The sequence below is a fragment of the Entelurus aequoreus genome, linkage group LG26 (assembly GCF_033978785.1).
Source record: "Entelurus aequoreus isolate RoL-2023_Sb linkage group LG26, RoL_Eaeq_v1.1, whole genome shotgun sequence".
NCBI classification, from domain to species: domain Eukaryota; kingdom Metazoa; phylum Chordata; class Actinopteri; order Syngnathiformes; family Syngnathidae; genus Entelurus; species Entelurus aequoreus.
The window spans coordinates 22,071,575-22,099,494 of record NC_084756.1 but is presented as its reverse complement, the minus strand read 5'-3'; the positions used below and the strand labels follow the sequence as shown (position 1 = coordinate 22,099,494).

The 27,920-nt window shown below is 38.3% G+C and overlaps 2 protein-coding genes and 2 long non-coding RNA genes across 11 annotated transcripts in view; 2 read left to right on the top strand and 2 right to left on the bottom strand.

Annotated features, from left to right (window-relative positions):
- Positions 1-21,897, bottom strand: part of kaznb (kazrin, periplakin interacting protein b) — a 327,532-nt gene extending 305,635 nt beyond the window's left edge. For 2 of the 8 annotated variants that reach the window (XM_062037864.1, XM_062037868.1), the window contains exon 1: positions 7,115-7,234. In XM_062037864.1, coding sequence (XP_061893848.1) covers positions 7,115-7,187 — 73 coding nt within the window. In that variant the 5' untranslated portion in view covers positions 7,188-7,234. Of the gene's footprint in view, positions 1-7,114; positions 7,235-12,084; positions 12,169-12,245; positions 12,923-14,413; positions 14,526-21,803 lie in introns of those variants that run through there. The other 6 variants (XM_062037865.1, XM_062037867.1, XM_062037863.1 and 3 more) reach the window with 6 other exon arrangements.
- Positions 17,075-18,905, top strand: LOC133643200 (uncharacterized). Its single transcript, XR_009824654.1, has 3 exons — positions 17,075-17,267; positions 17,522-17,598; positions 18,828-18,905. It is a non-coding gene; the product is annotated as an uncharacterized LOC133643200 (long non-coding RNA).
- LOC133643363 (uncharacterized) lies at positions 20,570-21,684 on the top strand. The gene is made up of 3 exons (XR_009824673.1): positions 20,570-20,669; positions 20,873-20,943; positions 21,615-21,684. It is a non-coding gene; the product is annotated as an uncharacterized LOC133643363 (long non-coding RNA).
- A 4,907-nt stretch (positions 21,898-26,804) lies between the features above and the next one.
- Positions 26,805-27,920, bottom strand: part of prdm2b (PR domain containing 2, with ZNF domain b) — a 44,717-nt gene continuing 43,601 nt past the window's right edge. The window contains exon 4 of the mRNA XM_062037776.1: positions 26,805-27,726. Within this exon, the coding sequence (XP_061893760.1) occupies positions 27,709-27,726 (18 nt within the window). The 3' untranslated portion in view covers positions 26,805-27,708. The remainder of the gene's footprint in view (positions 27,727-27,920) is intronic.

The following is a 27,920-nucleotide window of genomic DNA, read 5'->3' as shown; positions in this document are numbered from 1 at the left end:
ATACAATCTCAAATATTCCCCTTTAAAATTTTATTGGGGGAAAATATTGCATACTTTGTGTTTTTTTCCATAAAAAAAAAACACGGTTTTCCTCGACAAAAATGGCACACAACTTAAATCTTTAAAAGCGTTATATTGACAGATAGACCTAATGTTGATCTAGAGATTTAAACCTTGAATAATAATAATAATAATATTACTAAATAATGACACATTTGTAATATTTTTTTTGACCAAAACCTTTTGGGGTCCCCGGGATCAAGTCTGAGTGGAGGCCTAAATGTATCTTTTTTATACCTATATTGTATTGGTTTTTAAAATAAAAAATATAAGATGGCCCCCGCTTGCTTTGATTTTTCAGTGTGCGGCCCTCAGTGGAAAAAGTTTGGACACCCCTGATTTAAATAATACAGATGGTGTTCCACTATTTCTTACTTAGAGACAAGGTGCTTTAAAAGATCATGAGATAACACAGTTAAAAAAATAATACAAGCATATTATTACACCACAGCAGGGGTGTCTAAAGTAATAGAAATATAATCAGGGTTTTGATTTATCTAGCGCTTTTCTAGAAACTCAAAGCGCTCCACAGAGAACTGAGGACCCATCATTCATTCACTCCACATTCACGGTGGTCATTTTGCGCCTACAGCCTGACACATTTATACACCAGTGTGAGTGGCACTGTGGGCATTCGTAGCCCGCAGCTCATTTTTTATTGGACCTTGACACATTCAAAAGACAAAATAAACACATTACGGGTTATAAAATTGTACGAAAAATAGAAACTAAGCAAACATGGATGGATGGAAATGCAACTGGACCAAATCCTCCGAAAAATGGGAACTTAAAACCAAAATGGCTGAAGTACTATCTATCTATCTATCTACATACCTACATACATACATACATACATACATACATACATACATACATATATATATATATATATATATACACACTACCGTTCAAAAGTTTGGGGTCACATTGAAATGTCCTTATTTTTGAAGGAAAAGCACTGTACTTTTCAATGAAGATAACTTTAAAGAAATACACTCTATACATTGCTAATGTGGTAAATGACTGTTCTAGCTGCAAATGTCTGGTTTTTGGTGCAATATCTACATAGGTGTATAGAGGCCCATTTCCAGCAACTATCACTCCAGTGTTCTAATGGTACAATGTGTTTGCTCATTGGCTCAGAAGGCTAATTGATGATTAGAAAACCCTTGTGCAATCATGTTCACACATCTGAAAACAGTTTAGCTCGTTACAGAAGCTACAAAACTGACCTTCCTTTGAGCAGATTGAGTTTCTGGAGCATCACATTTGTGGGGTCAATTAAACGTTCAAAATGGCCAGAAAAAGAGAACTTTCATCTGAAACTCGACAGTCTATTCTTGTTCTCAGAAATGAAGGATATTCCACAAAATTGTTTGGGTGACCCCAAACTTTTGAACGGTAGTGTATATATATACACAGTATATAGGCATAGACTGATTTATTTTTTACGGGTGCTACTTTTAAGAACACTAATACAAAACCTCACAATAATGTCTGATTGAATGCTAAAAACGTTATGACAGACCGCCCAAAAAAACGGAACGGAATTAATTTTTTTTTTTACTGAAAGAGACACCCAGAAAGTACATGACAATAATGTGGATTTACGATATTAACTATGAACGATAAAACACTGAATATTGACAGCATATGAACGTCGCTCCTCTTTTACTTCACACCCCCTTCTCGATCGACATTATTTACAATCAAGCGAAACACAACAAAAATGCAACAAACACTGCAAAATGTAAATGCAAAGGGTAAAAAACCCCACCTACAATCTGATATAATACCACTTTTCTTGCAGAACTTTTTGTGAAAATCTGCTTCCGCGTCTGTCCCCGACACCCGCATTATAGGCTGGCCGCTCTGGAAACACTCTGTGGAAACACTCCCCACCCACATTGCTTGGTGCCTCGTCCGAGCTGCTGTGACTTAGATGACCATAGTAACTAGTAGGGCTGCGAATCTTTGGGTGTCCCACGATTCGATTCAATATCGATTCTTGGGGTCACGATTCGATTGAAAATCGATTTTTTTCGATTCAACGCGATTCTCGATTCAAAAACGATATTTTCCCAATTCAAAAGGATTCTCTATTCATTCAATACATAGGATTTTAGCAGGATCTACCCCAGTCTGCTGACATGCAAGCAGAGTAGTAGATTTTAGGAAAAAGCTTTTATAATTGTAAAGGACAATGTTTTATCAACTGATTGCAATAATGTAAATTTGTTTTAACTATTAAATGAACCAAAAATATGACTTATTTTATCTTTGTGAAAATATTGGACACAGTGTGTTGTCAAGCTTATGAGATGCGATGCAAGTGTAAGCCACTGTGACACTATTGTTCTTTTTTATTTTTTTTTATAAATGTCTAATGATAATGTCAATGAGGGATTTTTAATCACTGCTATGTTGAAATTGTAACTAATATTGATACTGTTGTTGATAATATTCATTTTTGTTTCACTACTTTTGGATTGTTCTGTCTCGTGTTTGTGTCTCCTCTCAATTGCTCTGTGTATTGTGTTGCTGGGTCGAGTTTGGTTTTGGAATTGGATTGCATTGTTATGGTATTGCTGTGTATTGTTTTGTTGGATTGATTAATTTAAAAAAAAAAAAAAAACATTTTAAAAAAATCTATTTTTTAAAAATGAGAATCGATTCTGAATCGCACAACGTGAGAATCACGATTCGAATTCGAATCGATTTTTTCCCACACCCCTAGTAACTAGTCTATCATGCAAAAGCGCAGATTCCAACCACTGAAATACTTTGTATAGTTCAAGACTTACGGTCATTTAAAAACATCAATGCACATCACAGTTTCAATCTTAAAGATCTAAAAAAAAATTGGGGGAATGTCCGGCGGGCCGGATTGAAAAGCTTAACGGGCCACATGCAGCCCTCGGGCCCTAATTTTCCCAGGTCAGGTTTATGGTCTTTCATTTAATTTTTGACCCTGCCTCTTTAAAGAATTGGAATCAAAAATAAATCGTACAAATTGAAAGAATGCCCAAACCTGGTTAAATGGTGTTAGTTTGAAGAAGAAGAAAATGACATATGAAGGGGGTTAGATTAGATATTACACTAATTTGCTTTGTTACCTAAAACATGCAGCTAAGATGTACAGTGCATGTTTTATTCAGATAGATCAGAATATTTCGATTGACCTTGTATTGGGTTTAATAGCTTTAATTTAATTTGATTCAAGAACGCCTTCATTTCGCACTCCATCCAGCCGTATAATCACTCGCCATACAGCAATAGATGATATCTGTCTATTACCTGACCGCTTCTATGTTAGCTACCTCTTTGTTTATAATGCATATTTTCTGCTGGATCTACTCTCTATTTTATGCTGCCCTTTTTTGCTGCAGCTGTTACATATACTGTAATAGCGTACATGGTAATTGGGATTTGATATTTATTGTATATATTATATAAAAATATAATATAACATAATAATATAATATATCAGTATATATTATATATTGTATATATAATATGTAAATATTACACATATTTTATATTGCTACTATGGTACATTTTTAGTCTACTTGTATACCTGCATTATCCTTTCCATCCTTTGAAACTGAGCTACCGTGTGGAACAATTTCCCTTGTGGATCAATAACGTTTGTCTGAGTCTAAGTTAACATACACTACCGTTCAAAAGTTTGGGGTCACATTGAAATGTCCTTATTTTTGAAGGAAAAGCACTGTACTTTTCAATGAAGATAACTTTAAACTAGTCTTAACTTTAAAGAAATACACTCTATACATTGCTAATGTGGTAAATGACTATTCTAGCTGCAAATGTCTGGTTTTTGGTGCAATATCTACATAGGTGTATAGAGGCCCATTTCCAGCAACTATCACTCCAGTGTTCTAATGATACAATGTGTTTGCTCATTGGCTCAGAAGGCTAATTGATGATTAGAAAACCCTTGTGCAATCATGTTCACACATCTGAAAACAGTTTAGCTCGTTACAGAAGCTACATAACTGACCTTCCTTTGAGCGGATTGAGTTTCTGGAGCATCACATTTGTGGGGTCAATTAAACGCTCAAAATGGCCAGAAAAAGAGAACTTTCATCTGAAACTCGACAGTCTATTCTTGTTCTTAGAAATGAAGGCTATTCCACAAAATTGTTTGGGTGACCCCAAACTTTTGAACGGTAGTGTACAAAATGTATCAGAGTTCATTTTGCATGAGCTTCAACAAAGAAGGAAATATACTGTAGAGGCACTTCACGTGTTCATTAAACATCTTTAACATCATGTTCGTGTTAACTTGAACACTGATCCATATTCATGTGCACCTGTTACTCCTTTTGTGTTATTAATGTTCTATTTTAAGATGGAAGTTTATCCTGCAGTGTGCGTACAACAGACTGTGCTGTCATGTTTGTTTTTGTACTCTAATGTCTTATGGCAAGGAGCAACATGCTGTTTTAGCGTCTTCCATATTGACGTGATTGCTATTTGTAAGATTAGTCATTAAAACCAATCTGATGCATTGTTGCGGTTTCTAATTTCAGGGTTTTGATTTTGGAGACAAATAACACACTTAGGTCCTGATCTACTAAAATCCAAATAAAACGCGCTGTTTGTGTGTTATATTAGTGGGCATGTTGCATGTGATCTTCCAAGACTGCGTGTGCAATTGAAAAGTAGTGCAGACTAGGGATCTGCGTATCGATCCTGTGGTATCGATATATCGATACTCACACGCTACTCATTTGGCATCACTTTTCTGAAAAAGGTATCGATATAAACCAAAAAACATCACTTTCAGATGTTTTTGATGACTAACTAAAGCATTTGACACAATTAATCACAATATTTTAATCAAAAAACTAGAACGATATGGCATCAGAGGGTTAGTCTTAAACTGGATAAGAAGTTATCTAAAGAACAGGAAACAATACGTGAAGCTAGGCGAACACACGTCTACAACGCTAAATATATCCTGTGGTGTACATCAGGGATCAATACTAGGACCTAAATTATTCAATCTCTATATAAATGACATTTGTAAAGTTACAAAAGATTTAAAGTTAGTATTATTTGCGGATGATACAACAGCGTTTTGTTCAGGAGAGAACACACAGGAGATAATACAAATAATAACAGAAGAAATTAACAAATTAAAAAGATGGTTTGACAAAAACAGACTATCGTTGAATCTTAGTAAAACTAAAATAATGCTATTTGGTAACAGTAGAAGAGAAAGTCAAACACAAATACAAATAGACGGAATAGAAATTGAAAGAGTAAACGAAACCAAATTTCTAGGTATAATGATTGATGATAAATTGAACTGGAAATCTCACGTAAAAAATATACAACATAAAGTTGCAAGAAACACGTCAATAATGAATAAAGCAAAACATGTTCTAGACCAAAAATCCCTTCATATTCTCTACTGCTCACTAGTGTTACCATATCTGAGCTACTGTGTAGAAATATGGGGAAATAATTACAAACGTACACTTCATTCATTAACGGTGTTACAAAAAAGATCAGTTAGAATAATACATAATGTTGGATATAGAGAACATACAAACCCTTTATTTATTGAATCAAAAATACTGAAATTCCACGACATAGTGAATTTGCAAACAGCTAAAATTATGCACAAAGCAAACTATAACCTGCTACCCAAGAATATACAACAATTCTTCTCAAAAAAAGAGGAGAAATATAATCTTAGAGAAAAACGTAATTTAAAACATTTGTACGCACGTACAACACTTAAGACCTTCAGTATATCAGTATGTGGAATTAAATTATGGAATGGATTAAGCAAAGCAATCAAACAATGTACTAATATGATACACTTCAAGAAACTCTTCAAACTTAAAGTGTTTACAAAGTACAATGAAGAAGAACCATGATAAACATTCTCAATTTATTTCATCCATCCATTCATTCATTCTTAAAGTAATCTTACTTATCTCATCATATGAAATATGACTTACTTCACCAATTATTATTATTAAATTCTTACTATTATTTATTTATTTATTTTTATTGTAATTACTTATGGAGTTTATTGTGAAAAAATTGTGAACAGGAAGTGAACAAAAAGTTTTGCAACTGTTATGTAAAGAAAAGGGGTAGGATTAAATAAGCTCTGCTTCTTCCTACTCCTTTTCGAACATGTTGAATAGAAACTGGAAATTGTGATGTATCATGTTGTATGCTTGCATGTTCGAAATAAACTCAAACTCAAACTTAACTTACTATGTGCTGGGACACCCCTGTACCTGGCAGAGTATAGAGCTGGCCCAGTCGCGTTACAGGAGACAGCGAATGAGCGTCGTCAACGTGCAACACACACACAGCCAGCCGACCGCGTTGTTACTTTTCCTGAACAGCAATCTGAGACTTCAGTAAAGTGTGACGTGTGACGACATATCTCGAGTACACTAAAGGTGTGATGGTGTCAGACATTTTTGTAGATGATTTTTCCAAGTTCATTTTCTCAGGGAACTGTCTTTCGTATGCAGGTTTATAGGACAAGGAAACCCTAGTTTATTGTGATAAGGAAATTATTGACTTTGCTTCAGAGAAGTGTTATAAGTTTACTTCCACAAAGAGGTTTGAAACATAACATTGTTATGAATAATTGTTTTTTTTAAGCTTTTTCTACCAAGACTTTTTTTTTGAGAAATAAGAAAAGTGAAAATGTGTATATTTTTGTTTATATTTATTTTTATTTTACTTTTATTATATATTGACAATAATACATGTGGTATAAATGGTCTGTATTTGTCTTGTGATTTGTCTTAAATAATAACAATAGTAATAATATTTTTGACTGACAAAAATTGCCAATAAGAAATTAATGGTATCGGTATCGATGAAAATGCAAGAAAAAGTATCGGTATCGTATCGAATCCTAAAAGTGTGGTATCGCCCATCCCTAGTGCAGACCACCTTATTTAAATGAAGTTTTTGTGTGTACTACATGGTGCTTTTACAGCGAAAAGATGTGATCATTACTGCACATTCATGTTATCATGCTCCTTCCTACCTGTGGCGATGTTTTGGAACAGCAGACAAGTACCACTTTTTAAGGATATTTCAGAAGCAGTCCTGCAGTGCATCCACAACAGAACCCCGAATGGACTAAATCGCTAAATGGCAACAGGTGCGCGGGCAAGTGAAGGTGCTGCATAACGAATGTAACAGGAAGTGGAACTTGGAAAATAAGAGCGCTGGACAGGAACTGAAAACCAAACACAGGAAAACACGAGACTAAACTGTCAAGCTGGGCGTGACATAAACAGCACAATAGCACACTTGACCAAAATTGTCCCATCAAATTCTAAACAGTAAATATGAAAAAATGGTGTTCTTTTTCTCCAAAATGAAACCCTCATTATATTGTGTAATGACTATAATGTGTAAAATGTGTAATTATATTGGTAGTTATGGGAACTGTTTTATTCTATGACACTAAACTGCTATTAGGTTTGGAATCTGACACAGCAATAAATAAAACAATGCAACAAAATAAGTCTTATTATTAATGTTATGTATATTTAGGCCTGATCTTTTACCCCAGTAGCCCATCCCTTTATTATATTATATTATTATATTAATTGTTTAACTCGTTGTTAAAAATACATGAAAAAAAACATGTTTGCTATTTTTATTTAGGACGGAAGTTGAAAGGTATAGACCAGGGGTGTCAAACGTACGGCCCGAGGGCCGGATCAGGCCCGCGAACAGGGTTTATCCGGCCCGCGGGATGAGTTTACTAAGTATAAAAATTAACCTGAATTAACATCTAAATTAACATCTAAATGTGTCCACTGGATGTCGCAATAGCAATTATTTTTATCCTTGTAGATTATGCTACATATGTACAAAATAAACCACATGATGTTAGTGCACCAGTCGAGGAAAATGATCAAACTACATAAATAACATACTATAATTTGATTTCAATTTTTTTTTTTTGATCTTGATAGATTGAAAATTACCACCAATGAGTGGACTGATGAACATTATCACATAATTTATTCAGAAAATACACATAACGACAAATAAAGATAAAATACTACTAACCGTAACATGTAAGTGTAAAAAAACAACAACATAATGATTTGTACATTTTCAGAACGTGCTTGTTTTATTTTTACACAAAGAAAACAATCTGAAGTTGTCTTTATTTTTAAGTTATCGTGCCGGGATTTTACCAGTTCGGCCCACTTGGGAGAAGATTTTTCTCCATGTGGCCCCCGATCTAAAATGAGTTTGACACCCCAGGTATAGACTCTTTTGGTTGTTTTCCCTACATTTAAAACACTTCCTTGTGGTCTACATCAGTGGTCCCCAACCACCGGGCCGCGGCCCGGTACCGGTCCGTGGATAGATTGGTACCGGGCCGCACAAGAAATTTAAAAAATAAATAAATAAATACTTTTTTTTTATTAAATCAACATAAAAAACACAAGATACACTTACAATTAGTGCACCAACCCCAAAAAACTCCCTCCCCGATTTACACTCATTCGCACAAAAGGGTTGTTTCTTTCTGTTATTAATATTTCTGGTTCCTACATTATGTATCAATATATAACAATACAGTCTGCAGGGATACAGTCCGTAAGCACACATGATTGTATTTTTTTATGACAAACAAAAACAAACAAAAAGCAGCTTCCATGAAATGCTCAGTCATTCACAAACAAGGATGGGGCGAGGGTCACCACTTTGTGAACAAATGTGTGAGGAAATTGTCGAACAGTTTGCAAGGAATTTAGGGATTTCACCATCTACGGTCCGTAATACCATCAAAAGGTTCTGAGAATCTGGAGAAATCACTGCACGTAAGCGGCTAAGCCCGAGACCTCCGATCCCTCAGGCGGTACTGCATCAAAAACCGAGATCAGTGTGTAAAGGATATCACCACATGGGCTCAGGAACACTTCAGAAAACCATTGTCAGTAACTACAGTTGGTCGCTACATCTGTAAGTGCACGTTAAAACTCTACTATGCAAAGCCAAAGCCATTTATCAACAACACCCAGAAACGCCGCCGGCTTTGCTGGGCCCGAGCTCATCTAAGATGCTCTGATGCAAAGTGGAAAAGTGTTCTGTGGTCTGACGAGTCCACATTTCAAATTGTTTTTGGAAACTGTGGATGTCGTGTCCTCCGGAACAAAGAGGAAAAGAACCATCCGGATTGTTCTAGGCACAAAGTTCAAAAGTCAGCATCTGTGATGGTATGGGGGTGTATTAGTGCCCAAGGCATGGGTAACTTACACATCTGTGAAGGCACCATTAATGCTGAAAGGTACATACAGGTTTTGGAGCAACATATGTTGCCATCCAAGCAACGTCTTTTTCATGGACGCCCCTGCTTATTTCAGCAAGACAAGACCAAGCCACGTGTTACAACAGCCTGGCTTCATAGTAAAAGAGTGCGGGTACTAGACTGGCCTGCCTGTAGTCCAGACCGGTCTCCCATTGAAAATGTGTTGCGCATTATGAAGCCTAAAATACCACAACGGAGACCCCCAGACTTTTGAACAACTTAAGCTGTACATCAAGCAAGAATGGGAAAGAATTCCCCCTGAAAAGCTTCAAAAATTGGTCTCCTCAGTTCCCAAATGTTTACTGAGTGGTACACAGTGGTAAAAATGACCCTGTGCCAATTTTTTTGCAATGTGTTATTGCCATTAAATTCTAAGTTAATGATTATTTGCAAAAAAATATATATGTTTCTCAGTTCGAACATTAAAGGCCTACTGAAATGAATTTTTTTTATTTAAACGGGGATAGCAGATCTATTCTGTGTCATACTTGATCATTTCGCGATATTGCCATATTTTTGCTGAAAGGATTTAGTATAGAACAACGACGATAAAGATCGCAACTTTTGGTATCTGATAAAAAAAAGGCTTGCCCCTACCGGAAGTAGCGTGACGTAGTCAGTTGAACATATACGCAAAGTTCCCTATTGTTTACAATGATGGCCGCATGAAGTGAGAGAGATTCGGACCGAGAAAGCGACAATTTCCCCATTAATTTGAGCGAGGATGAAAGATTTGTGGATGAGTAAAGTGCAAGTGAAGGACTAGTGGGGAGTTGAAGCTATTCAGATAGGGAAGATGCTGTGAGAGCCGGGGGTGACCTGATATTCAGCTGGGAATGACTACAACAGTAAATAAACACAAGACATATATATACTCTATTAGCCACAACTCAACCAGGCTTATATTTAATATGCCACAAATTAATCCTGCATAAAAACACCTGCGTGTTTGTTACGCTAGCTCCTAGCTCCTCTGCTAGCTCCATAGAACACGCCAATACAATTCAAACACCTGATCAACACACACAATCACTCAGCCCAAAAGACCGTTTACCTAACCCAAGGTTCATAAAGCTTATATATTTTTAAAAAGTTACGTACGTGACGCGCACATACGGTCAAGCTATCAAATGTTTAGCAGCCAAGGCTGCATACTCACGGTACCTGATATTCAGCTGGGAATGACTACAACAGTAAATAAACACAAGACATATATATACTCTATTAGCTACAACACAACCAGGCTTATATTTAATATGCCACAAATTAATCCTGCATAAAAACACCTGCGTGTTTGTTACGCTAGCTCCTAGCTCCTCTGCTAGCTCCTAGCTCCATAGAACACGCCAATACAATTCAAACACCTGATCAACACACACAATCACTCAGCCCAAAAGACCGTTCACCTAACCCAAGGTTCATAAAGCTTATATATTTAAAAAAAGTTACGTACATACGCAAAAAAAAGTTGCGCACATACGGTCAAGCGATCAAGTGTTTAGAAGCCAAAGCTGCATACTCACAGTAGCACGTCTGCGTCTTTGTCATCCAAATCAAAGTAATCCTGGTAAGAGTCTGTGTTGTCCCAGTTCTCTACAGGCGTCTGTGTATCGAAGTCAAAAGTCCTCCTGGTTAGAGTCTCTGTTATCCGAGTTCTTCCATGTTGACTGCATCTTTCGGGAATGTAAACAAAGAAGTGCCGGCTGTGTACTGTTGTTGCTGACTACGTTCGAAAAATACGTCCATTTCGCACCGACAACTTTCTTCTTTGCTTGCTCAGCTTCCTTCTCCATAATGCAATGAACATGATTGCAACAGATTCACGAACACAGATGTCCAGAATACTGTGGAATTATGAAATGAAAACAGAGCTTTTTCGTATTGGCTTCAATGTGGAAGGCATACCCGTGTTCGCCGGTCTACGTCACGCGCATACGTCATCCTCAGAGGCGTTTCGAACCGGAAGTTTAGCGGCAAATTTAAAATGTCACTTTATAAGTTAACCCGGCCGTATTGGCATGTGTTATAATGTTAAGATTTCATCATTGATATATAAACTATCAGACTGCGTGGTCGGTAGTAGTGGGTTTCAGTAGGCCTTTAAATATCTTGTCTTTGCAGTCTATTCAATTGAATATAAGTTGAAAAGGATTTGCAAATCATTCTATTCTGTTTTTATTTACGAATTACACAAAGTGCCAACTTCACTGGTTTTGTAAAAGGTTGTGATGCGGTGCTGTAGAAGGTGTACCTAATGAAGTGTCCAGTCAGTGAGTGTACTCTAAAGATAGTTCCTCTGCATGAGCTTTGAACCTCCGTGCTGCTCTCTGGTACTAAAGGATGCATACGCAACTGTTGACGCATTTTTATTTTGGCGCTTTTTCCTCCTCATTCTCCAATACTGGAAGGCTCTCGATCAAAGCTATGGAACAGAAGTTGGAGGAAGCCGACACTTGGCTGCCCACTGGCCATTCAGGGAGCCAGCCTCACAGTTGCCTGACAGTCTGCAGCTGCTGCTCCTGCATTATGAATATGACTCACTAAAAATCACCCAACTGCTGACACTTGAGGGGGGGGTGCGTTTTGCAGAGGTTTGTTGCGCGAGCACATCGTGTTCGGATATAAAAAACAAACAGGACGAGGTGAGGGATGCAGAAAAAAAAAAAGAGTCAACTTACTGGCTTGCATCAGCTGTCCCTGCCGCCCGAACACCTGAGAGAAGGCGGTCGCGTGGCCGCAGGTGAGCGTGTCCTCCATCCTCGCTGCGATGAGAGTGAGGGACGTCAGGGTGAAAAGACGCAAGAATGATGGAGTACCTTTACTAGCGAGAAGTGCTCACTGTGCAGATGATGATGATGATGATGATGATGATGATGGTAGGGATGGGAGGGGGTGAGGGATGGGAGGAAGAAGGGTGTTATCGTTTGTCAGCATCTTCGCACAAGAGGAGTTACTAAGACACGAATACTTTCAGGTGCCGCAGGGTCAACATTTATTACTAAAACTCAAAGCCAGCAGTGATGTCATGCCAGTCAGAAGTTTAGGGACACTTGTTCATCCAAAAGCATGAGCAAGTGTTTCTGAACTTTTAACCCTGTAAGACCCCTTGTTGTAAATTACAACGTTACCTTTAAAGGCCTACTGAAATGACATTTTTTTATTTAAACGGGGATAGCAGATCCATTCTATGTGTCATACTTGATCATTTTGCGATATTGCCATATTTTTGCTGAAAGGATTTAGTAGAGAACATCGACGATAAAGTTCCCAACTTTTGGTCCCTGATAAAAAAAAAGCCTTGCCTGTACCAGAAATAGCGTGACGTCGCAGGTTGAAAGGCTCCTCACATTTCCCCTTTGTTTACACCAGCAGCGAGAGCGATTCGGACCGAGAAAGCGACGATTACCCCATTAATTTGAGCGAGGATAAAAGCTTTGTGGATGAGGAACGTGAGAGTGAAGGACTAGAGTGCAGTGCAGGACGTATCTTTTTTCGCTCTGACCGTAACTTAGGTACAAGGGTTCATTGGATTCCACACTTTGTCCTTTTTCTATTGTGGATCACGGATTTGTATTTTAAACCACCTCGGATACTATATCCTCTTGAAAATGAGAGTCGAGAACGCGAAATGGACATTCACAGTGACTTTTATCTCCATGACAATACATCGGCGAAGCTCTTTAGCTACGGAGCTAACGTGATAGCATCGGGCTTAACTGCAGATAGAAACATAATACATAAACCCCTGACTGGAAGGATAGACAGAAAATCAACAATACTACTAAACCATGGACATGTAAATACACGGTTAATGCTTTCCAGGCTGGCGAAGCTTAACAATGCTGTTGCTAACGACGCCATTGAAGCTAACTTAGCAACGGGACCTCACAGAGCTATGCTAAAAACATTAGCTATCCACCTACGCCAGCCAGCCCTCATCTGCTCATCAACACCCGTGCTCACCTGCGTTCCAGCGATCGACGGAGCGACGAAGGACTTCACCCGATCATAGATGCGGTCGGCGGCCCGGAGACGAAGGAAGTCAAAGTGAGGTCGGGGGCTAGCGCGTCTGCTATCCATCTCAAAGTCCTCCTGGTTGTGTTGCTGTAGTCCGCTGCTAATACACCGATCCCACCTACAACTTTCTTCTTTGCAGTCTTCATTGTACATTAAACAAATTGCAAAAGATTCACTAACACAGATGTCCAGAATACTGTGGAATTTTTTGATGAAAACAGAGCTGTTTGTATTGGGACACAACGGTGTGCCAATACTTCCGTTCACTCCGTGACGTCACGCGCAAACGTCATCATACCGAGACGTTTTCAGGCGGATATTTCCCGGGAAATTTAAAATTGCACTTTATAATTTAACCCGGCCGTATTGGCATGTGTTGCAATGTTAAGATTTCATCATTGATATATAAACTATCAGACTGCGTGGTCGGTAGTAGTGGGTTTCAGTAGGCCTTTAAACATCCTAAAAACAATCTGTTATATTTTTTTTACATAGTCATTGGGTCCTATTGTTCAGTCTCACAATGCTATTGGATCGTACATTTGTTTATAAGTCACGCCTTCTGGCCATGAACTCACACAACCTCTCAAGGTTTCCTTCGAACAACATCTATTTGTTTCATTGGACCGGATTCATCAGATTCAAGTAAGTAAAATGTCTTTTATATATTTTTTGGTTGTTATTACAATGTCTAGAGCATGTACATATGTAGTTTTTGTGGAACAGATGCATCAAATTTCATTTAGAGCTTGTTATATAATTGTTGCAATTATACAATATTGGGTGAATTTGCTTTTTTAGCTCTTCAATTTCTGCATCAAATGCCTCCTACAACAACATCTGAAAGGTCAAATGTTTTTTTTTTTTTTAGGTTTTTCTATATTTGGGTCTTACAGGGTTAATTGGTACCAAAGTCTGTTTGCATGTCAGAGGGGGGCAATAAAAAGCTTGTTTCTAGGATAACTCTTGAACCAAAGAGGCCGTACTTACCGTGCGTTACTTACTATGTCCAGGAGATAGAGCTGTTCTTTTGCTGTGTACTACTTAGTCCAGACCTGGGCATTCTGCGGCCCGTGTGCCGCATCCGGCCCTTTGTGCGTCCCTGTCCGGCCCGCGTGAGGCCAATCATAAATTACAAAATACATTTTAAAAAGTATCTATGTCGAGTGTGCAATACAACGGTGCTGCTTTTGTTTTGAAAAGCGTTATTTGTATTACTTCCGTGTGGACGTATGCGCGTGCGTGATTGTGAGTGAATGTGAACAGCTGCAATCACAAATTACAAAATAAAGTTGAAAAAACATCTATGTCGTGCGTGCAATACAACTGTGCTGCTTTTATTTTGAAAAGCGTTATTTGTATTACTTCCGTGTGGACGTATGCGCGTGCGTGATTGTGAGTGAATGTGAACAGCTGCAATCACAAATTACAAAATAAAGTTGAAAAAACATCTATGTCGTGCGCGCAATACAACTGTGCTGCTTTTATTTTGAAAAGTGTTATTTATGGGCGTATGTCCGTGTGTAACCTGTGAGTGAAGGTGGACAAGTGATGCACGGTTTACACCCGAGACGCTAAAAAGAGAAAAGTTGATGATGAATGGCATGTTTTCAACAAGACATGGACTGCCAAGCAACGTTCCCTCTAAGGTGTGCGCCTGCGCAATTGCGCACTGCTCAAGCGTCCTCTGCGCACAGCAAATATATGCCGCGCACCAAATCAAATCCCATCTGAATTCTAAACAAAATAAACACATTTATTCTGTGTAATTTTGCAATGCAACTTTGAGTGACAGTGACAACAAGCGGCCCTAACGGTGTCCGTCAACACCGTTCAATTGAACACCGTTCAATTATTGTAACGTCTATCGAGATGCTTCGAGGCCAGGAATTATATCGATCACTTTATTGAGCAAAACTGTTTATATTCGGCCATAACCACACCAAAAACATGAGTAAAACACTTCTATCTCGAAAAACTAGTCATTTCCTGCCGTACAAACCAGGCCAAAACCAACTTGTCATCTGTCACCAACACGCATACCACTAAACCACTGGTGCGTTTATGGCCACACAAAAAGTCGGACAACTCAAACACCACACAAAGTTACACTATGACTCCTCAGTCATACGTGTGCTTATTTTACTGTCATTTATTATTAAAGTTAATTTATTCATATTAATCATGGAATGCTGTTACTAGAGAAAGTTACAGGAATGCACACTTCATCCTATGCTTACATTTCATTGTGCAACATGAGGATGTTTAAGGGGAACTAAATGTGATCTCTGAAAGGGGTACAAATGATTTCCAAAGCAGTGCTTTTGGTATAAAGTTAAGTTAGGTTAAATGAAAGTATTATTATTATTATTATTATTTATCTTACGGTATATATCAAAAATAATATTGAGCAAAATTTAATTGAAATATTGTCGATGTGGCCCTCCAGCAGTGCTCGGGTTGCTCATGCGGCCCCCGGTAAAAATTAATTGCCCACCCCTGACTTAGTCTTTTATGTCAGGTCATCACTTCCTGTCATTGGAAAAGGAGCAAGTTAAAGTTAAAGTAGTCACACACACACACTAGGTGTGGTGAAATTACCCTCTGCATTCGACCCATCACCTTGTTCCACCACCTGGGAGGTGAGGGGAGCAGTGAGCAGCAGTGGTGGCCGCGCTCGGGAATCATTTTGGTGATTGGAAAAGGAGCAAATAAAAAAGCTTCTCTTTTGCTACCGTTTTTTTTTCTTCCTCACCACTTACTATGATCACAGCCAGGGCCATTGCTAGGAATTCTGGGCCCCCTAAAAAAAAGGATCGGTGTGGGCCCCTCAACCCCATTCATAGCCACCTTCAACGTTCTTGTTTTTTACTGTTCTTTGCGATGCCTGGGGTAATCACCAATTTGTTTCCTTTTTTATGATTAACTACTTAACAAGTCGGAGTATTATTATGTAAATGATGTATTATTAGTTTTCTTTTAAGGCAGCATGGTGAGGAAGGGGTTTGTGCATGTGCCTCACAATACGAAGGTGTTGGGTTCGATCCCCGGGCTCGGGGCCTTTCTGTGTGGAGTTTGCATGTTCTCCCCGTGACTGCGTGGGTTCCCTCCGGGGTACTCCGGCTTCCTCCCACCTCCAAGACATAACCCACACAGCAGAAGACTGCTATACAGATCCGCCTTCAAGTCGCCCAACCCGCGTTACTGTCACATTCGTTTTGGCTCCGCCTAGAGGATACAGCTCCGCCTCTGAAAATTGTACGGTCAGACAGCTGATCCTGAGCGGACTCGTGTCTGATTCGCATACGCGGACGCGACAAACCAAACCGGCGCGCGCCGCCTAGAGTTAGCCGACCAATGTCTGCACCCGCAGACGTGGACGCGCCTACTAGCGTGTACGCGCATGAGCCAAGATCTCTGGACTTTCTTTGCTGGAACACGAACGTAAGTATAGATTTATTGATTTATTGCTACATTCGCAGTAAAGATCAGCCTTTGTGTTTCCATCATCATTTATGTATGATTGTAATGACGTTGTTTGATATTAGGACTAGCAGTAAAACTTTATATTCTGTAAAAAAAGGCTATTTTATTTCCAGCGCCGCCTCCCAGAATGCTTTGCATGGGGACGTGCGCCTGACGTCACGTATACAGAAAATTCAAAATGGCTGCACGCGGTAGGTGAGGCCCGAGCGAAGAAAAGTGGAAAAGAGTGTTATTCGTCAAAAAACCCACACAACGACGGTCATTTTTTCGCCGTGCTATTGTAAAATTGTCTTTTATCTGTGTTTTGTGTTCCGGGGGACCCCGACTCCAGAATGTGAAAGTTTCCCGCGTGAAGCCGGTGAGTAAAAAGTTCAATACAGTTAACTTAGGCCATCTTTTGTTAGACGCTGTGAATGTGTGTAGGTTACATGCTACGATATTCCACATATTTCCAACTGCTTGAAACGAAAGCGTATTACTTTATTGTGAGTGTTGTTTAGGCCCAGGTCGCTAACGTTACTGCGTTAGTCAACAACGTAACGTTAACGGAGTGGAAACAGCCGTTCTTTGCCATTAATATGAGTGTGTATTATTTCTTTCTTTGTTCTTTAGTGGAGCTCGAGATCCTGTTTACTGTGGACTAGCTGTGTGTGACGCCATGTTGTTTTTGTTTACATTAAAAAAAAAAGGTATGTCTATGTGTTTTTTGGCATAGTTAATTGTAGAAAAAAATATAAAATGAGGTGATGTGAGTGGGAAAAATTGCTGCACATATTAAGGATCCTTTTTCTTGATCTATATTTTTGTTATTTGCTGATGTATATATTTTATATGCTGTTTTTTATTTAATTAATTTATTAGAGACTATTTTATGCTTTATTTACCTTTTTTTATTATTATTATTTTATTTACTATTATTATTATTATTTCCACATGTAAGCATAAATAATTGATCATATTAGTACATTGTTTGATTGCTTTGCTTAATGCATTCCATAATTTAATTCCACATACTGATCTACTGAAGGTCTTAAGTGTTGTACGTGCGTACAAATGTTTTAAATTACATTTCTCTGTAAGATTATTTTTCTCCTCTTTTTTTGAGAAGAATTGTTGTATATTCTTGGGTGGCAGGTTATAGTTTGCTTTGTTTATAATTTTAGCTGTTTGCAAATTCACTATGTCGTGGAATTTCAGTATCTTTGATTCAATAAATAAAGGATTTGTGTGTTCTCTATATCCAACATTATATATTATTCTAACTGATCTTTTTTGTAACACCGTTAATGAATGAAGTGTACTTTTGTAATTATTTCCCCATATTTCTACACAATAACTCAGATATGTAACACTAGTGAACAGTAGAGAATATGAAGTGATTTTTTGTCTAGAACATGTTTTGCTTTATTCATTATTGACGTGTTTCTTGCTACTTTATGTTGTATATTTTTTACTTGAGATTTCCAGTTCAATTTATCATCAATCATTATACCTATAAATTTGGTTTCATTTACTCTTTCAATTTCTATTCCGTCTATTTGTATTTGTGTTTGACTTTCTTTTCTACTGTTACCAAATAGCATTATTTTAGTTTTACGGAGATTCAAAGATAGTCTGTTTTTGTCAAACCATCTTTTTAATTTGTTAATTTCTTCTGTTATTTGTATTATCTTCTGTGTATTCTCTCCTGAACAAAACGCTGTTGTATCATCCGCAAATAATACTAACTTTAAATATTTTGTAACTTTACAAATGTCATTTATCTAGACATTGAATAATTTAGGTCCTATATTGATCCCTGAGGTACACCACAGGATATATTTAGCGTTGTAGACGAAACCACCACATTAATATTAAAGATATGGTTAACATTCTTAGTGCTAAAGATATTCCCCTCTCCTTGTATCCCTTCTCCCAGCTCCACCGTCTCGCCGAGTGCCAGCAAGAGTCATGAGTACTTGTCAACTCGACTCCTCAACTGGAGATAACTTTCTAGGTAAAGACTGATCTCCAAAATAATATCTCAGCATCCAGTAACCATGGTTAACAGATACAACCATTTAATACCAATTTATCTCCCTTAGCACCTCACCATGGGGAAGGATGTATTCATATGGCTTCACCAGCACATGCATTAAACATGCAGAGTTACACAAGGTAGGGACTGATCTCTGTATACACTACACCCATAATTTCAAACCCTACTTTACGATTGAGCTGAAGTTCTGACTATTATGACCTGTACTTTTACCTTTCTTATAGTTCTTACCACCTTGGGGCACCATGCAGGTAAAATCTCAGCTCATCTTACTTGCTTATTTGTATACACTAACACCCGTGCATGCTTTTGTCCACGTTGTTCCTTTGACGATGAATAAATACCCCTTTTCTTTCTTTCTACATTAAGGGTGCCTTTTCATCTGATTAAATTTATAATGAACAGGGACATTGCGGTTGTCCCAAGTGGATGGTATGATGATAGGATGGTTTTCTGGCCCAGCTATAAAAACACGGACAGAATTGAAAGGGCCGCTTTAAATGAGGAGCAGCATGAGCCAAACTGGCCAAGATTTGACGTTTCTGTTGTCCGAACTTGTGGTATGCAAATTCATAATCTTCTTGTTTAAAAATAACGTCATAGTTGCTTCTCTTTATGCTTGGAATAACCTATTGTGTCTATGTTCTGACCAGGTCTCTTGTAAGAGAGAGACCTGATTTATCATCATCAATAATAATAATATTCTGTTCAGCTCTACAGCTAATTTGAAACTCATGTTCATTTTAACATATTCAATTTTAGACAACTACAAAGACGCATTAAAAATAATGCAACAATATGGAAAGGGCTGCAACACCTCAGACCTGCAATCTGAGGCAGAGAACGAGGAGCTGCCAGAAAAAAGGAACAGGAAGCCAGTGTAAGTGTGTTCCGTCTTGTTTTTGTCATGTTTCTACAGTAATAGGAAGGTTATTTCCGGTAGCATTCAAAAATAGACCAGAGATGCTTGTACTATATGTATATTTGGCAATTTTGGTATTGCAATAATCCTAATGATATGGTTACCCAACAGCCATCGTCTCGGGGACTCAGATGATAGCGAAGAAGACCCGGGAAATAGTGACCTCACATCTCTGGGGTTGGCAAACCAATTGCACAGGCAGAGTAAGGAATAATCTCTTAACATCGAAAACAACAAAACCACCACATTAATATTAAAGATATGGTTAACATTCTTAGTGCTAAAGATATTCCCCTCTCCTTGTATCCCTTCTCCCAGCTCCACCGTCTCGCCGAGTGCCAGCAAGAGTCATGAGTACTTGTCAACTCGACTCCTCAACTGGAGATAACTTTCTAGGTAAAGACTGATCTCCAAAATAATATCTCAGCATCCAGTAACCATGGTTAACATATCTCAACCATTTAATACCAATTTATCTCCCTTAGCACCTCACCATGGGGAAGGACGCATTCATATGCCTTCACCAGCACCTGCATTAAACATGCAGAGAGTTACACAAGGTAGGGACTGATCTCTGAAATATTAGTGTATAGATAGGCCCCTTGGGTATTACCAGTCATGGTTAACTGATGGCTCTCTCACAATGCCCACCTCACTAGGAACAGCAGTCCCTCCTCGACTCCCTCCACCCCCGTCACCAGCAGCCCTCACCATGTGGCAGACCCAGGAGCCTGGATCCAGCCTGGCCTACAGGCCAACATGGCGAGGGGGAAGAATGGCCGACAACATTTCCTGCTCTGGTGAGCAATAACTGACAAATACCGGATGGTCATTCTGTGCCACAAATTTTGGAAAAAATTCAAATTCACAAGCAATCACATATTTTCTTCAAACTTTGTCAATAACTTTTGTCATTAACTAAGGTCAATAGCTAATGTCAGGATTATGAGTAATGAGGATGAACACTGAAACATGTTAATTTTATACTGCTGTTTGTCAACAGCGCCTGAGGTAATCCACATCCTTAGCCTGCTGGAAACTATTAAGCACAACCAAGACCAGCTGATTGCGAAGGTAAACTTCTTAAGCCTTGAATAGGTCAATAATTCATAATGACATTGATTTTGATTCATTATTATTTTTTAAAGAAAGAAACAGCCTACATGGCAGCGTTGTGTGATTAGAGTAAACATTGCTACATTTTCTTGTTACATTTCACCTGTTTGCTCTTTAAATACCACTTTTAATGTTTTTTATTTATTTCGATCATATTTTTTAAAAATGTGCCCTGGGGCCGTTAAAAAATGACCTGCAGGCCGCAAATGGCCCCCGGGCCGCACTTTGGACACCCCTGGCCTACACGAATACAAACATAGAATGATAGTACAAATATAATAAGAAAACAGTGTCAACCTCCCAAAGTTGGGTTATGGATATTTATTTATGCCCCCCACCCCCAACCGCCGTCATCCAACAGAGCCAAACAAGTACTCTGATCAAGGAACCAAATTAACGATATTGTTTAAACATTTTGGATGTCTTGCACACCTATACCCTGATCACAAATTCATAGTTTACACACCTTATTTTAACCACCTCCAGTAACTTTAAGTCATGCTTTTTTTTTTCAAATGTAATCTCCTTAATACCTATCACATATTTTGTATTGTGTAAGCATACTTGGCTTTGGATGCTTCCTACCATAAACATAAACGTATCTGTCTTGTAATCTTGTTTGATTACAGGTGCTGTGAGTAAAAATGTGTTGACAAGGTCAGCCACGGACGCTGAGGTCACCAAACACGCCATCAGGTGTTGATTGGCAACACTAAATTGGCCCTAGTGTGTCTATCTGTGTTGGAGGTGGCAACTTGTCCAGGGTGTACCCCGCCTACCGCCCAAATGCAGCTGAGAAACTTACCCGTCTTACTTACCCATATATTGCGAGTAATTGGGCTTTGCGGTGGACTTTCGTTAAGTTTTCTCTGCTGCTATGCTAAGCGGTAACAACGCACAGCTGCGCACGCACCCTAGCGGGTGGTGTGGTGCGCTAACCATACATTCTGACCGGCAGCCTTTTTTGGTTCCGTATTCTAGTTACGTTGTAGAGTCCTCAAAAATCGAAATATTCAAACGCAAGACTAAAGTAAGATCATTTTAGACACTGTAAGGTCTTAAAATTGAAAATAGTTGGATTTAAGACTTTTTAAAACCCCGCGGATTATACTCAAAAGTGGGAGTGGCCAGAGCGTCAACTTCCGCCCGTGCTGAGGCTGTAAATGACAACTATTTTAAAATACACTCTCAAAGATGCACTCATACAGCACCAAACCCCACCAGTTTCATATGCGCATTCACCGAACCCTTCTTTAGTGAAAAAAATATATATATATATATTTTTTTTCAAATTCAAGACAAAGTTATATGTTTTTGATAACACTTTAGTATGGGGAACATATTCTAAGTAACAAAGACTTAATTTAGAGTTATTTGGTTAGGGTTAGAGCAGGGGTGTCCAAACTTTTTCCACTGAGGGCCGCACACTGAAATATCAAAGCAAGCCGGGGTCATTTTGATATTTTTTATTTAAAAAAATAATACAATATATGTATTAAAAATATATACATCTAGGCCTCCACTCAGGCTTGATCCTGGGGACCCCAAAGGGTTTAGGTAAAAAATATATAAAAAATGTGTCATTATTTAGTATTATTATTATTATTCAAGGTCTAAATCTCCAGATCAACATTAGGTCTATCTGTCAATATAAAGTGTTTTTTCAAGATTTAAGTTGTGTGCTCTTTTTGTCAAAGAAAACCCAGTTTTTGAATGAAAAAAAAACACAAAATATTCTATATTTTCCCCCAATAACATTTTAAAGTAGAATATTTGAGATTATATAATAATTTGAGTTCATAGCATAACTCATAACAACATTAATTCATTATTATTTTTGAGCAACTTAAATAGACACTTAAAAAAATTATTGGGGATCCAAAAGGGTCCTGCTTAGTAAAGTATTAAAAAAATAAATCATACTTCTTTTTTTTTACTTTTAACACAATAGTCTCAAGCTCAACTTCAGATCTATTCGTCAATTATAACTTTTGTTGTTGTTTATGTTTGTTTGTTCGTTTTAGACCCTTCTTTAAACAAAACAGCTTAGTTTATTATATGGCAGACACAAAATATTTTCCCCAAAAAATATTCCAAAGTGGAATATTTAATGTGACGTAATTGGAGCTTTGAATAGGTCAATAATTCATAATGACATTGATTCTGATTCATTATTATTTTTTAAAGAAATAAACAGCCTGCATGGCAGCTTTGTGTAAACATTGCAACATGTTCTTGTTACATTTCACCTGTTTGCTCTTTTATACCACTTTTTATGTTTTTTATTTTTTTAATCGTATTTTTAGAATGTGCGGGGCCGTTAAAAAATTACCTGCGGGCCCCAAATGGCCCCCGGGCCGCACTTTGGACACCCCTGGGTTAGAGGGTTAGGGTTATAATAAGGCCATGCCGAATAAGGCATTAATAAGTACTTAATAATGACTAGTTAAGAGCCAATATGTTACTAATTTGCATGTTAATAAGCAACTAATTAATGGTGAATATGTTCCCCATACTAAAGTGTTACCATGTTTTTTTACTGGTGCACAAAATGAACCGTGCATGAACATCACCTTATTCAAACAACAAAACCAACAAATGACACACCTGCAAATCAGTGTGATTTCTGCTGTTGCCGTATCCGTAATACGCCGATAGGGAGAAGTTTTTATTTACACGATGAGTCGGGTGTGTCTTGACCTCCGCCGAACCCCTGAGTCCGACTCACCGAACCCCTAGGGTTCGATCGAACCCAGGTTAAGAACCACTGAGTTAGAGCGAGTGTGTTGTGATGCGGTTGGCATGGAGACCTGGATGGCGAAAAAGAGATTCTTCTGCAGAGAAATGTGAGGAAGAACTATTGGACATTTTGAATTCCCGTTGGATTAAATTACTACTTGTTTTTATTACTATGATTCCTCATATAGTGTATGTTTATTTACTTATCGGCAGTCCGATATTATCGGACATCTCTACCACTAATTTAACGGTTGTATTTATTAAACATCTAACGTTTTACGAGACCTTTTTAACTTCGTCACTAGGCACTTTAATTCAATTACCGGGTTTGTGCAATAGTTTAAATTGTTGTTAGTGCTGTTATTTTAAGGCTTGGTTTTATTCTGCAGTGTATTCCCCTATATTTGCAGTGTTTTTTAGTGTGAGATCATTTGTGTTTTTATTCTGATTAAGTCTTTTATAAGGGTACCGGTTTTAATTTAGAGTTACTGTTAAACTAGTGCCTTTTAACTCCTAAGGGCCTTGTGTTTTCTATATGAAATAAAAGTACTTTTACTCATGAAATTACATATTTTTCCACCGTTGTAGCAGCTGCGGGCTGCACTTCGGACACCCCCACTTCATGATCTATCGTCACTCGCGATCCCTCAACAGGGTTCAGTTTTTTAAAAATGACGAAAAAGCCTCATGTATTGAAGTGACCTATGACCCCAGACAGTTTTTCTGGATCTAAATCAACAAGATTGATCGCCACATTGCACAGTAGACGTTGTTGACTCCACAATGTCAAGTCACACACACATTGTGCAGCTGACACCTTGCTTGTGTATTATTATTAAATATTACAAGCATGCACAATGAAAGAGAGTATTTGTAGTCACATTGTGAGTTTTGAAAGTAGTTCTGTTCAAGCAATTACCACAGCTGCAAACATACAAGCTGTATTATACTGTTGTGGTCTGTTGAAAAGCATGTTTGTCCATACATGCTTTTCAATAAAATAATTACAAAACAAATCCAAAAAAGACCCTTTTAAACTTTGTCTTGCAGTTATTCCTTTGTTGGAGCCGCAGCATATTTCTTTTCAAGGAGCAGGGATTCTCAAATTGTGGTATGTGCACAAATCACGGTACGTGGGCTCCATTTAAAAGCACTTCATTCAAGTACAGTGTTTTGTTTTCCGGCATTCATACACAGTGTTACTGTTCAAACTGTGTGTAATGTTACGGTGGCCCAAAATATTACATACACTCGTTAAAGGCCTACTGAAATTAATTTTTTTTATTTAAACGGGGATAGCAGATCCATTCAATGTGTCATACTTGATCATTTCGCGACATTGCCATATTTTTGCTGAAAGGATTTAGTAGAGAACATCGACGATAAAGTTCGCAACTTTTGGTCGCTGATTTAAAAAAAGCCTTGCCTATACCGGAAGTAGCGTGACGTCAAAGGAGGAAGGGCTGCTCACATTTTCCTATTGTTTACAATGCAGCGAGAGAGATTCGGGCCGAGAAAGCGACGATTACCCCATTAATTTGAGTGAGGATGAAAGATTTGTGGATGAGGAACGTTAGAGTGACGGACTAGCGTGCAGTGCAGGACGTATCTTTTCTCGCTCTGACCGTAACTTAAGTACAAGCTGGCTCATTGGATTCCACACTTTCTCCTTTTTCTATTGTGGATCACGGATTTGTATTTTAAACCACCTCGGATACTATATCCTCTTGAAAATGAGAGTCGAGAACGCGAAATGGACATTCACAGTGACTTTTATCTCCACGACAATACATCGGCGAAACACTTTAGCTACGGAGCTAACGTGATAGCATCAGGCTCAAATGCAGATAGAAACAAAATAAATAAACCCCTGACTGGAAGGATAGACAGAAAATCAACAATATTATTAAACCATGGACCTGTAACTACACGGTTAATGCTTTCCAGCTTGGCGAAGATTAACAATGCTGTTGCTAACGACGCCATTGAAGCTAACTTAGCAACGGGACCTAACAGAGCTATGATAAAAACATTAGCGCTCCACCTACGCCAGCCAGCCCTCATCTGCTCATCAACACCCGTGCTCACCTGCGTTCCAGCGATCGACGGAAGGACGAAGGACTTCACCCGATCATCCGTGCGGTCGTCGGCTAGCGCGTCTGCTATCCAAGTCAAAATCCTCCTGGTTGTGTTGCTACAGCCAGCCGCTAATACACAGATCCCACCTACAACTTTCTTCTTTGCAGTCTTCATTGTTCATTAAACAAATTGCAAAAGATTCACCAACACAGATGTCCAGAATACTGTGGAATTTTTAGATGAAAACAGAGCTTTTTTGTATTGGATTCAATGGTGTACCAATACTTCCGTTTAACTAGTGACGTCACGCGCATACGTCATCATACATAGACGTTTTCAACCGGAAGTTTAGCGGGAAATTTAAAATTGCACTTTATAAGTTAACCCAGCCGTATTGGCATGTGTTGCAATGTTAAGATTTCATCATTGATGTATAAACTATCAGACTGCGTGGTCGGTAGTAGTGGGTTTCAGTAGGCCTCAAAATGAATACTTGGGCCTACTACGTTACTGTATTTCAATGTTGGTCATTATGGTGGTAGTTGGAGAGCAAAGTTTTTTTTGAGGTACTTGGTGAAAAAAGTTTGAGAACCACTGTTCCATAGGGAAGAGAAAAAAATACATCATAGGCCAACTCCTCTATGGACGTTTGCAAGCACTGACATAAAAATAAAGCTCTTTTTTGGGATACTTGACAATGTTTTTGTATGATCATTCCTAGACAATTGCTCTTTGACGCTTGAAGGCAAAAACACATTTTGGGGGATTTATTTTGGAAATATAAATGAGCTTCTATCCATATAATATTCATAAGCACGCTCCCATTTTACATGCTGCAACTTCTCAATTGGAGGATGGTTAATCATAGCTTTGTTACATTATGTTGGCAAAGACAATTCATGGCTGGTAAGACAAAATACTGATACACTTCTGTCCACAAAGTTGTTACAAATCATGCATTTTGAACGCAATTGTCCGATTTATAAGAAAAACACCGAATAATGAATACATTCTATCGTTTTATTGAGGCCCCAATCTCAGCCATCCAGCTACACATTTTGGCAGTTCTTTTCTAAAGTGCTGCAGGGACGTGCGAGTGATGGTTCTTTTCACAAGTAATAGTATTAGAAGACAGAGCGGGGACAACACCGTCACCGTCCATTTAAAAAGGACTGGAATTGGCTTGCTAAAGTCAGATTAAAAACAAACAAGTAAAAATACGAGATGTCATTGAAATCCAGACTGGATGGATAGTTTCATAGTGTCCATTCAAACACACACACACACACACACACACACACAATTCCTGAGGACCATTTGTTGCAGTCAACTGCCACCATTCATTTCCCAACACAATTGATAAGTCAATAGGTTACGCAAGCCAACATACATACTCTGCAAAACAAACGGCGGCCATTAGAAGGGACTTGCCATAAAATCTACACTATGTTCTATTATTTCGACACATGCATTACGAGACTCTGGAAGAAAAGAAAAGTAAAACAACAACAAAAAAAACACTTAATCCAACGGAGCAGGAAGTGGAATATTAATAATACAAGGAGTTTCCCTAACTGATGCATGATTGCCATTTGCAATTGATCAGCTTTGACAGAGCCCTAATGTTACTGTTTTGGGTCAAGTAATGACACATTGTATAGATAGATATAGATAGATATATGTATATATTAAAATCACTGCCATTTACACTTCTTTTTTGCAAGGCTGACAAAAAAACTATAAAATGCAGGCTCAGTTTAGTTCATATGACAATTGGAGGGGGGGAAAAAGTGAAAGAGCTCCCTCCTTCAGTCCAGCAAGGCAGAGTTTTTTTTGTTTTGTTTTTTTTAGTGTGGGACGAGCAAGAGTCTGTATTCCCTGGGAACCTGACGAGGTCTTCATGGCTTACTTCATCTGCACCTCCTGGAAGGACACAAGATGACATTTGACAAACAAAACTGAAAGAACAACTCAATTAGGCTGGATTTTAAAAGGGGTCCTGAACAGCAGAGCACTCTTGTCATGTAGATTAATGGTTCATGAGAAAAAACCTGCCCACTTTGGCCGATTGCTCACACTTTTGCATTTAAACGAGTTGCACGGAAACAATGGACTGA